Source organism: Miscanthus floridulus, chromosome 3 (genome assembly GCF_019320115.1).
Source record: "Miscanthus floridulus cultivar M001 chromosome 3, ASM1932011v1, whole genome shotgun sequence".
Lineage (NCBI taxonomy): Eukaryota > Viridiplantae > Streptophyta > Magnoliopsida > Poales > Poaceae > Miscanthus > Miscanthus floridulus.
The window spans coordinates 6,430,446-6,442,583 of record NC_089582.1 but is presented as its reverse complement, the minus strand read 5'-3'; the positions used below and the strand labels follow the sequence as shown (position 1 = coordinate 6,442,583).

At 46.9% G+C, this 12,138-nt stretch overlaps 2 protein-coding genes across 2 annotated transcripts; one reads left to right on the top strand and one right to left on the bottom strand.

Moving 5' to 3' along the window:
* Positions 1–1,175: 1,175 nt before the first annotated feature.
* On the bottom strand, positions 1,176–5,032 carry LOC136541283 (uncharacterized). The gene is made up of 2 exons (XM_066533099.1): positions 4,650–5,032; positions 1,176–2,915 (listed from the first exon to the last, which is right to left on the bottom strand). Exon 2 carries the CDS (start codon positions 2,880–2,882, stop codon positions 1,290–1,292), a length of 1,593 nt encoding a protein of 530 aa, XP_066389196.1. The 5' UTR covers positions 2,883–2,915; positions 4,650–5,032; the 3' UTR covers positions 1,176–1,289.
* Positions 5,033–6,383: 1,351 nt separating this feature from the next.
* Positions 6,384–6,908, top strand: LOC136543046 (uncharacterized). Its single transcript, XM_066535618.1, has one exon. It carries the CDS (start codon positions 6,384–6,386, stop codon positions 6,906–6,908), a length of 525 nt encoding a protein of 174 aa, XP_066391715.1.
* Positions 6,909–12,138: the final 5,230 nt, after the last annotated feature.

Sequence of the window (12,138 nt, the reverse complement as noted above, 5' to 3'; positions counted from 1 at the left end):
GCACCAGGATAGACATGAGTCGAGCCCAGGTGGAATTTTCCAGTGGCAGCAGCGCTAGCATCTACACATCCACCAAATGCACGATGGCTGGGCTGGCAGACGGGGATGCGACGGAGGTGGGGTTCCCATTGGATAGGAGGTCGTCGTCCTCATCAGCCCACTGATGGAGCTTGGATCTTCCCACCGAGCTACCTCCAGGGTGGAAAGGCAGGGCGGAGGGAGAGAGGCCCCTCGCCACGCGTGGAGACGACGAGGACACTAGACGGCTGTGCCGGTCGTCCTTCAGGCTAGATGAGGTAGTGGAAAAGCGGCGCAGGGCGATGGCCACCGGGCTCGGAGTCGGTGTTGGCGTGGCCACTCCTCAAGCACGAGCCGAGCATTGATAGTGGTGGCGCCGGTGACTCGAGCAGAAACTAGATGGGGGCATCGAAGGCTTTGATCTTGCCGATTCTTGGTTGAGCGCTAGAGTGAGACCCATCAAAGGATAGATCAGGCGTTGTTGGAGGCTGATCTGGGTGCTGATGGCATATGGAATGGCTGGGGATGGTGTAGATCTGGGTGTTTTGGGTTCAGGCGAGTGGGGGTTGACGGAGAGGAGGAGCGGGTCCTCCATCCCCTTGGGAGGCTACCATTCTTGTCCAGTAGAGGATTCATCAAGATTACAAATGTCACTTCTGCCTTGTATATTCTCAAAGTAAACCAGAAAAGGCATTCAAAAACTTATTGTAAGTTTTTATTAATCTCCTGTTTTTTTTTAAAAAAAATTATTAACCTCAAGCACTGTTACAACAATTTCCTTACAAATATCTCTTTTGAAATCATGAGTACTTTTACCTCACATCCAAATTTTGTTTATAGTGCTTCCTCAGAAAAAAAAAAAACTGAGATGGGGTGACTTAAATTCTCTTACTCCTTTCGCCCCAGAAAAAGTGCCTTGCCATTGTAGTAGTCGATCAATAAATTTCAAGTTTCACCACACTTATATAAAAATAGTATCAACATTAGTATTTCCAATTATATTTACTGCTCTATTATGTATAGAGAAATTTTGTCAAATTTAAAATTTGTTGACTCTCAAAAATACAAGACAGAGGAAGTACAGGTGTTGGAGGGCATCAAATCGACAATTATTGCTAGTCAAATCAAATAAAAAGAAGACAATGCTTACAGGGCGCGATGCGATCATGGATTGCAGACAAGTACATGAAGCAACAGAAAAAAATCCCATGATTATCTAATCTCCTTCCGGAGCCTACTGTACGGTTAAATACAAGTTATACATGATCGATTCAGATCTTCAGGTGCAGTGGTGGTGGCACTGCTGCTAGCTGACTTTCCTTCCCTCTCTGAATCCAGTCCAGGATCAAGCCTCGCAGCCGGACAGGTGCATGTGCAACCCACGAATTGAGGAAGCAAGCCACCTTGCGATTCCAGCTCCCCAGCACCTGCACCTGATCTTGTTGCACCTCCAGCTTCCTTTTCCTACTACCTGCCCTAGAGATTGCCCGTCGTTCTGCACATGGCATTTCCTCCATCCTTGGCTTCTCGAACTTAATGTACTCAGTGCCATGTCTAGACTTCCAAAGCATTTGGCAGGCCGTCGCTTCGGGGTTTCTGTAGAAGTAATCTGTTGCCTTTGGCAGCATGATCTCATTCAGCTGGTCTAAGGTAATGTCAATATGCACATAGTGCTGCTCTTCACCGTGGACCGTCACTACTGCAGAGTTCTTTTCTTCAGGAAGCCTTTGTTTTGAGGAACCATGGGGGGTAAAGAGGAGCCCAGCTTTGAGATATGGTGAGTAGTCCTGCGTAGAACTTCTGCGTTGAGATGGCGAGGTTGTGGTCTGCTGCCTATAGTTGTGCTCGGATACCGGGACTTGACACTCCAAGTGCATTAGAATGACTGAATCCAGAGAAACATCTGGAATTCCTACCATGTCTGGGTGACCAATGCAACGAGGCTTATTGTTCTGCAGACCTTGTTGCTTCTTGCAACACAATGGATCTGGACGAAACCATTGGGTGCAGAAGCTGTGGAGATTGTCCCAGTGTTTTCTGTGCCATAGATCAACATATGGCACCCATGCGAAGTCCTGCGTAGGAAGCTGAGTGAGCTCTTTCTTGATGGTTTCAATTGTAGGCCTGAAACAAGGAGGAAAGAGCTGCAGGCAGTTCACTACGGTCCCAACTATGTCTGTGCTTTCTGATATCTGCAGCATTGCACCAAGAAAGAAGTTGTTCTCCGGTGCATTATCATCTTTATGGACGAATTTCAGGCAGGCTTCTACCCCATGATCTGGAGTGATGGAAGGGACCAGCCATAGCAGATAAGAAGGGTACTCATTTCCCCAAACAATCTTATGCTGGAGCTCCATGCCTGCAAAAAGGTTCCTGTTAAGAGACTTGAATGGCATGTGACAGCGTGGTGTGCCACCAACTTCGACGTATCTCAGAAATTCACTGGCTCCATGTGCAAACCACTCGAACCTTTGAACCATGGATCTGCTCGGCTCATTTTTTAAGCCGAAGGCAGAGAAAATGAATGACTTGGTAGCACACACAATCCGGCTAGGGAGGGAAGAGTTCATCAGCTCTTGTTCCTCCCATTGATCTTCTTCGATTCTTTGCTTGCATTTGTGCAGTGTGTCGCCACACTCTTGAGCCACACGCTTCAACTTCTTACGCCAATGCAGCAAAGATGCATCGGTGATCTGCCACTTGTCAGATGTCTCAAGAGCAGCCTCCAGCCTGATGTGTGCCATCTCTAGCCTCTCAAAGTTTCTGTTTGCGTCATTTGATTCTGTATATCTCTGAACCAGACCAGATAGGATTTGGCTAACTGTCTCCTGGGCAACCACAGAACTGACCATCTCCGCTGCCATTAGGATTCAACAAGAATATGTAGCACTCGTTCCCTGCTCAGGAGAAAGAGATATGAAACATTATCAGATAATAGATATATGAACCTTCTATTTGTTTTCTGGAAAAGGGTATATGAACGTTTTACCACAAGCAAAAATTTACACAACTGCATGAAAGCTGTGGCAGTTTTACCCTGTTTACCATAGAGAGGTATTCTGGATGTTAAATGCAACTGTGATGTTAGATGAAAGTATATTAAAAGCATCTGCAGGAATCTTTCTAAAATTTTCTCTTTAGATCATCATTTGGAGAGTTATTTGAGTAAAAATCGGTTTCTATATGTCTGTATCCCCAAACAGCTTTTCTTTAACTTGGTCGTCATCTTCAGCTAGCGAGAAATCTTGAGTAGAGGAGGTCTATATTTAGATATTCAATTAAAGGACTGTTAGAGATTTTTTTTCCACCAAAATCTCTGTTCATATAAATTATAAAAAATATAAAGAGTTCCTTGAAGTTGGTCTAAGAAGACAGCGAGCTCCACAAGTTAGACAGGCTATGATCATGGATGAGGAGACAAGTTAAGAATGATAGAGATGGGTGTCGAGGAATTGGTCTGCACACCTAAATAAAGAATTCGATGGTGTCCTAATCTCCTAGTGCGTGGAAAAGGGAACATGCAAGTCATTAGTGGAGTCGGATAGTGCACAGTGCATAGCACAGTCAGAAACTCTTCCTTATCCTCAAACTTTTAATCCATCTAACTTATTTATGGATTTATATTTGCTAATCATGATTGATTTCCTTGATGACCTAGGTTTAGTAGCTAGACATGACTGAATTATGCTCTGTTTAGGCGATTATCATATTACTATTGTATTATGCTTAGGACCAGTTACCAAACATACCTCTATTAAATGTTGTACAAATCCCAACTACTATTTTCAAAGTAAAGTGTTGAGTTACTGTTATAGTGTATAAATGCAAAAGGTGGTGTTCGGATAACGGGACAGGAGAGGTGGGAATGGGAAACAAAGGGTGGTGGAAATCATCTCCTGTGTTTGATTTGATGGATGGTCTCTAATACCACCGATAGGGATGGGTTATGGGCAAGATATGGCCTGTGCTACAGAAAATGGGATGACTCCGAATGGTGTTTGGCTGGTGTCCATGGTTTTTGTGGCATATCCTACATGTCGTAGTATGACCCCACTATGTTTTAGTTACCTCACATGGTCTAGGCGTCTAAGCATATCCCCGCTATGTAGGATGCCACAGCCTCAAAAACCATGCACGTGTCAGATTCACATCTACTGAGAACCAAACGGATTAACAAATCCATATAAATAATACAGTACAAATGTAAGCACACTCAAAATTAATTTGAATTCAGTGAGCTTCAAAAATTATGAATCTGGCTCGATGGACAAAGTTTGAATTTATATGAATGTAGTGAGTCATAGTTTGGACGGAGGATATATGAACTTTGGACCTTGGCTGCACGTACGCGTGGAGCTTCGTGGTTTACTGCTTGCGCTCTGGGCCCGTTTGGTGTTCTGGGCTAGCGAGACAAAACGGTGACAGGGTGGGTCATAAAGACGACGGAGGAAGGCGATGTCCGTCGTCGACTGACCGCGCCGCCGCGACGCACAGCGGTTGATCGCCGGAGTCGAGCTCCGTGCCATCGTTTTCAAATCCGAGGGCATGGGAAGAGACAAGGATGTATGTACATGAAGCTAGGCTTGCCGCTTGCATTGGGGTGGGACTGCTCACGGTCATGGGTTGCTTACCTTGGTTGTTTGCAGCTTGGAGTCGGAGGTGGAGCAGATCGGCCGGGCGCGGCCGGGCGGCCGTACTTGAGTTCAAAGCAGAGAGAGAAGTGAACCGCCCGGAGTGAGATGCGAGCAGTGGATCGGAGCTGCGCGGTGTTGGCCGGAGAGGATGGTGCGTCGTCGCCAGCCAGTGAGACTCTGGTGACGACGTTTTTATCATCGTGTCGCCCGGCGATGGCTGACCTCACATATTCTCCCCACCTCTTCTCCTCTGATCCCCTTTTTCCAGGAAACGTCTTGACGACACGAGCAGACAGGGCACAGTCCCATCCGCGTGCATGGATGCCATTGCCACCTCGCTAGTCCAAGTCAACTGTCCTGCATACACGAGACCAGATGCATGCGCGCACATGACGCATCTTGCTCTGTTCTATATAGCCGACAGCCGCTATGCCCAGCACCGTGTTTGTGGGATCCTTGGTCGGCTACAGGGCGTGCAATAATTTGGACTTGGCGGCCGGCGTTGCGCGCTGGCCACATGCAGCTAGCGTCACTGGATAAAGTTATATATTTGACCCTACAGGCATGTACTCCATATAAACGTTTAGAGTATTATTGAACGACAAATACCTGGGTCTTCCTGCGTTGGTAGGAGCAGATCACGGTGATTATTTTCAACATCTAATTGATCGTGTCCGAACTAAAACAAAGGGAGAAGGAGAAGCTATTCAACGCCATATCACAATTCTGGTGGGGTGATGAAGATGACCATAGAATAATTCACTGGAAGGCATGGTGGAAACTTTGCACCCCGAAGAAAAGAGGTAGAATGGGGTTTAGAGACATGGAAAGGTTTAATCTGGCATTGTTCGCCAAGTCTGGAGACTCCTAGCTGAGCCGGACTCTCTGTGTGCTAGGATTCTACGAGCAAAGTATTATCCATATGGTAATTGTTAAAAGCTAAACCGAAGAGAGGAATCTCATACACTTGGCAAAGCATTTTGGCGGGTTTGGAGTGTTTTGAACGAGGATACATTTGGAGAGTTGGAGATGGTTCCCAAATTAAAATATGGGAAGATTGTTGGATCCCATCCAGTCACAACCTGAAAATTTTGACCCCTAGAGGAAATAATCCGGTAACTAATGTGGAGGAATTGATAAACCCTGTCGATGGGAATTGGGATGAACAAATGATTAGAGACTTGTTCTGGTCTGCATATCATCAGCAATGGATGTACAAGTTTAGAGGAAACCTGATTCAGGAACAAGCCACTGGAGTAGGCGATGAGAAAGTATGGGAAAAACTATGGCAATTGCAAATCCCAAGCAAGATCAAAATTTTTGGCTGGAGAGTGTTGCATGGTGACTTACCGTGCAAGGGGATTCTTGCAAATAGAGATATTGAAAACTCCAGCAGCTGTCCTGCATTCCATGATGACTGTGAGGATATGAAACATCTCCTTTTTACTTGCTCCCGTGCAAAGGAGATATGGCAGAGGCTTGGAGTATGGAGGAAATTAAAAAGAGTTCTAGAATCAGATAGATCGGGTTCAATGCTTGTTGCTGATTTGATCAAGATTTCTCGACCGCTTGAGAAGCTGAACTCTTTTGGTCTGGCTGAACTGATCCTAACGGGTGGCTGGTACATTTGGTGGGAACGTCAAAAATTTGTTCACGGCGAACCGATCCAGCGTCTGGTGCGATCAGCCCTCTCTATAGCTACTCTTGCCACTAGCTAATTACCAAAGAGCGATGAGAAAAACTGTCAGGCAAAGAGAGGGATGGAAAAAACCTCCAACAGGGAAGTTATTAACAAATGTTGATGGTAGTTTCAGAGAACAATGTGGGGATGGAGGAACAGGCGTCGTCATAAGGGATTCTGATGGCTCCATCATTGCAGGCTCTTACACTTATAGGGAGCATGTGGTTGATGCCCCAATGGCAGAAGCAATGGCACTGAAAGAAGGACTGCTACTTGCTCAACACATCGGATGCAACGGCTTCATCGTTCATTCAGACTGCATGGAGGTTATGGACACTATGAAAAGTGGCATCTCATCTACAGTGGGGGCGCCAATCTTTGATGAATGTTTCCAGCTATGGCAGAATTTTGAAGCAATATCTCTTGAGAAGTGCGATCGGGAAGCAAATAAGGTGGCGCACGAGTTAGCAAAAGTTGCTTTATCAGCAAAAGAAATTTGTATTTGGGTCGATGAACCCCCTGATTTTATTGTTGAGAGTCTTGTAAACGATGTAATCCTATTTGATAATCAATAAAGTGCGCCGCATGGCTTCCCTAAAAAAAAAGTTTAGAGTATTACTGGATACTCCCTCTGTCCTGTAATTTTAAGATAAATTAAGAGAGAACATAAAAGACGTATGTATCCTCGTTTTATTTCCTAATCAGACGCTATCAACAACGTGATTAATGGTGATTGGTTGATAAAGTTTTTAATGCAAAATTGGGTTTTGTCCTCCCCAATGCATTATATTTGAGGATAAATTTTGAATGCTAGAATGCACTATATTACGGGACGGAGGGAATATGTAGAGTAAAAAAGCTAAGATACAACCTTTACCTTTAAGAAGGTAATATCTCAAATCAATCTGAGCCATTGATTTTTCTGATTTTATGATTTACTTAATGAATTAAAAAAATCCAGAAAAACAAAATTAATCCCTCTGGATTCCCCTAGTGACGGGAGAAAAGATCGGGGAGAATCTTCTTCTCCGTGAAAACAACCGCAGTGATCGGCCTAATCACGCGAGACTAGATGGGCCTTGCCATTTAATCTGGACCTATTGGAATGACCAGAATGTCTATTATTGTAAATACTAACAAAATAGATTATATGCACATGACATGTTACCAAATTATGGTCTACTGTCATTTGCCTACGAGGCTACGACAATCAATTATGGACAGAGGATTATACGTATATATATATCAATCAACTATGGGCAGAGGATTATTATATGTATATATATGACATGACACTTTTTTTTTTAGAGTGACAAAACAGTGGACTCACTCTACACACAGGCAAGTCACGTTACCGGCCTCTCGTGTAACACATATACACATGCTAACACACACATGTAAGTGACGTACACGTATTCACGTTACCGGCCACTCACTAACACGCACACACACGCTACACACATGTAAGTCACCTACAAAAATACATGTTAATCAAAGTATATAGTTACAAAAAACACCATATTTGTCAGATCACGCATGCATCAATCGAATCTAGAAAAAAAATAATATAAAAAACTTTCCTTATTTAGCTTATTTTATAAATTAAAAAATTAAATAAATATATATTTCGCATATTACCTCTTAGAAGGTAATAGGTGATTGTGTACAGTTCGATCAAAATAAATAAACAACTCACAGTCATTTGGAGTACCGCAGCAAAGGCCAGTAAAAAAAATGAGGTTATGTCTCTCTCCTATGCACACATCCGGATGTGTAAACTAGATATGCATATAGGGCAAAAGTCTTGTTTTTTCCCTTTTTGCGAAAACATCATGGACATGTCCTCTAGGTCAAATAAATAGTGTCCAACATCCTTGGTGTACGCCGAATGACGATATGCATTTCAATGCAAATCTGGTTCCATATCCAAATAAGTGCTAGCATGTCCGCACCACATGATAATCATTCATTTGGACAACTCGAGGATCGACTGGCTTAGCCAGATCGATTGGCTTAGCCAGTTTCAACAGATTGGCCATGAAGAATCTAGAAATCCTTCTCAGGATGGAGCTCATCTGGGGGCACACTTGGGGCTGTTCTAGATCGGTAAGGACACCTTAAATGCCCACAAACATTGTCGAGAAACTTGCAGATTAGAAGATATAGGGGTTGGCCACTACTACAATTATTAGCTTAGGAGACACGGGTGTCGTCCTAGATGGGACGCCTACCAAATTACCCACCCAACAAATTAAAAACCCTAACTGCATTCCTTAAGCGCAACGCTAGCTAGCTTTATCTCCATCACACCGCTGCCACCTCATCTCATACTCAGTCTCCCCACCCACCCGATCTGCTCCACTGCTCGATCAATCTCCTGCACCCTCCCACGACCACTGTAGCCCCCTCCACCATAGTATCCCTGCTACCACCGCCCCCTCTGACATGATAGATCCACTCGCCTCCCAAGCACCACCACCTCCACTGAAGTGCTCCCTATCGCGAGATCCAAAGTGATGCATTTGCCACCATCTGCCCAAGCACCATATGGTCCTCGTCCCTTCAATTCCCGTCTCCCCCTCGGTCTTCTCCATGATGCGGCGGAGGAGGAGCAACGAGATCTAGCCGATGGGTAGGAACTAAAGGCAGCAACCTGGCGAATTAGGCCTTGTCCCACCTCCACCGATGGTGCTTCCATCCCACCCCCAGCTCCACTAATGCCTGGCCTTCGATTTGATCCACTTGTTTTTTGTTGTTTGATTTGAAGGTGGAGGTGCTATTTGACTTGAAGGTGGCGGCACGGACGGCATAGACGAGTATGATGTGGTGGTGCATTATCTATGAAGATGTGGATGTCGGCCGAGATCAAGCCAAGGGCGGCACTAGATCCAACCTCTTGTTGCATGCGTTGAAGTGTGGTGGTGGCGAGCACGAAGGAGAGCCTTCCTACCTCAGGGCCAAGGGCAACGTGGCGGTATGGATGGCAATGGGGTGGGTTTTGGACCCGTCGGGTGTGGAGGCAGGGGAAAATTTCCCACGGTGGGTCTCAGGTTTGGAGACTCAAATTTTGGCAGGGCTAGGGCCGGGTCGGGGTTTTGACTTGTGGGTGCCCCATAGGGACTTGTTCATAGCCCGTGTAAACTTAGAAGGCCTAGCCCATATCTAAGAGCAACAACCCTAAGTATATAATAAGCAGCCATCCCACCATTCCCACGAGCCACCCCACCCCATCCGAACCGCTAGCACTAGGAAGCAGAGGCTCTATGCGAGAACAACTACTTCTGCGCCTTGCATGGTCGCGCCTCCACTTAGCGTTGGTGTCACGCGGTCGTGCCTTCTCCTGGCGTCGGTGTCATGCGGTCGCACCGTCAGGCCATCCACCCAATGCGGCCATGCACTATAGCCCCGCACACCCCCGCTTCCCTAGTAGGCCAGCACGTTAGACCACTGCTCTGCCCCTCTCCCCTCATGGCTGTGCGTCCATCGGCGGTTAGCGCTCTGCTATAGATCAGCATAGATGGTACCCACCACCGGTGAAGGGGTGATAAAAAAGAAGGCCCCCGCGGATACTTTCTCGGCCTGCATAGTCCTACATAGGCACAACAAGTCTCAAGAGACTGGGACACAATAGGACAAGTGACTTCACTAGCTCCAGGAGCACGAGGCTCCAGAACAACAATCAAATCCCAAGCCCTCGTGGACTTTGTCGCAGCAGCAACTCAATGTATTTGTTGCATCATAGGTGCCATTGGCGGATACGGCACCCACACACATAAGTCCCCCACATAGGATGAGTAGGATGTTGCACTAGAGGACCACAACGAGACACATGAGGAGCTTGCCTCTACTGATCTAGAGCCAAAGCTAGCACAATTTGCTTTGACTCATCTTGCTTAGGCAGTGACCGCTCTCTTTTAGTTGTCCTATTGATGTTGAATATTGTGCTCTTATGATATGTGATCTTTGCTGATGAAATTGGTTGCAAATTTGTAATACAATCCAATTGAATGTTGTGCAACTTATGCTCCTATGTCGATGGAACTCGGGTTTTTGGTCCCCGCCGAGTTCAGGGGCGGGTCCGGATTACCACCCGAATTGGGATTCAGGGTCGATGTGGGTTTTCCTCATGGGTTTCAAGGGAGGGTCCATGGATACTCCACCTGAGCAGAACCCACCCCGTTGCCATCACTATGTGGCAGCCAAGGGTAGCACTGGCTTCAGCCTCTAGTTGCAACCGTCGAGGAGCGACGGTGTAGGGCATAGGATAGCCTTCCAACCTTGGGGCCAAGGGCTACATAGATCCGACCTCTGGCTAGGGGCGTTGAGGAGTGATAGTGCAGTGGCAAAAGCAAAAGCTCACAACGACCAAGGGCAACATTGGATAGGTGGTGATTGGGGGCATGGAGTAATGGTGGTGGAAGTTGTTGTTTTTTTTTGTTATTTTTTATTACTAGAAGCGGGCATCACAAGTCACTCACCTCTCAAAACATCATTTTTATAGGCATGCACTAGGACTGCCTTGGTTAACAATGATTAATTGTGACCATCTTATATAGGTGGGCAGACTACCTGATGAGATCCTAACATATTGGTATGTTAAGCCTCGGGTCCAATGGTTCTCGAACGAAGAAGACCCCCCGACCGACCCTTTCAGGATCGCCCGGGGGCTGAGGGGATATGCCCATTGGGCACGCTCATGCGCACCCTCTGGCGAAGAGACCTAGCTAGCCTTACTCGACCGTAGCTTCTGCCTGAGGCTCAGGGGCTTCCCCGAGCTCTGGGCTCCCGATCTACAGCATCTCTGGTCCCAACCCTTGGCTCCTGCCCGGCTAACGATGCCAGCCAAGGCCCGGATGCAAGAAGACAAGCCCTAGGCTACCGATGCCTAGGGACTCCCTAGCGTCTCTCCCAAGGTGTGCCCTTGCCAACTGCTCCTCTGACAGGGTCACGTCCGGGGCGTGACACAAGAAGACAAAGCTTCCCTCGGCCTCTATGGGCTCGGGGGCTTTCGAGCCTACACGCTAGTCCCTAGAAAAAGCCTCCCTCGCCATCAGGAAGACTCCAGAAGGTCTCACCCAGGGGAGGCCAGTCCAAGCTGACACTGCCTGACACGTAGAGTGTCAGAACAGGGCAGCTAGACGACGCCCAGGCTTCTTCAGCTCCAAGACACCTTGATGGTCCATGGCGCACCACTGCAAGACCTTCCTGGACTCCGGCACACATAGACCATAGACTAGAAACCGCAAACTACCTTGTACCCAACCAATCTCGTTATATTAGGGATATGGTTAGACCTAGAGGGTGGAGATCTCGATTTGATATCCATTCCTTTCTATCTGCCTCCGCTCTGCATAGAGAGCAAGACAACCCAGAGAGGGGCACCAAGAGCCCTTCCCCCACTACATCCCATCGTCTCCTTCCTCTCCGATGAGGGGGAGACTCCACCGATAGCGAGGCAACCTTAGGATTAGCACTGAGCTAACCCCCTACCAAACTCTTCTTCCTTTACACTCTATTGTAACCCCCAGATTTTAGGCGCTCTTGAGTATAAGGATCATCAGCTGCTAGATGTAGGGACCGAATTGGCCCAAACCAGGATAAATCGTTGCATCTCCTCTGTGTGATTCTTGAGTCCACCTGAGACACCGGAGACCTTGTACTCTGACACCGACTTGAACAACATGCTTGTCGCGGTTTTGACCCCACGACAACTGGCGTGCCAGGTAGGGGGTAGTGTCAAGTGTGATTCTGGCTCTATGTTTGTTGGAGCCACCCGCCTTGTCGCCGAAGCGAGCGGCACCGCCC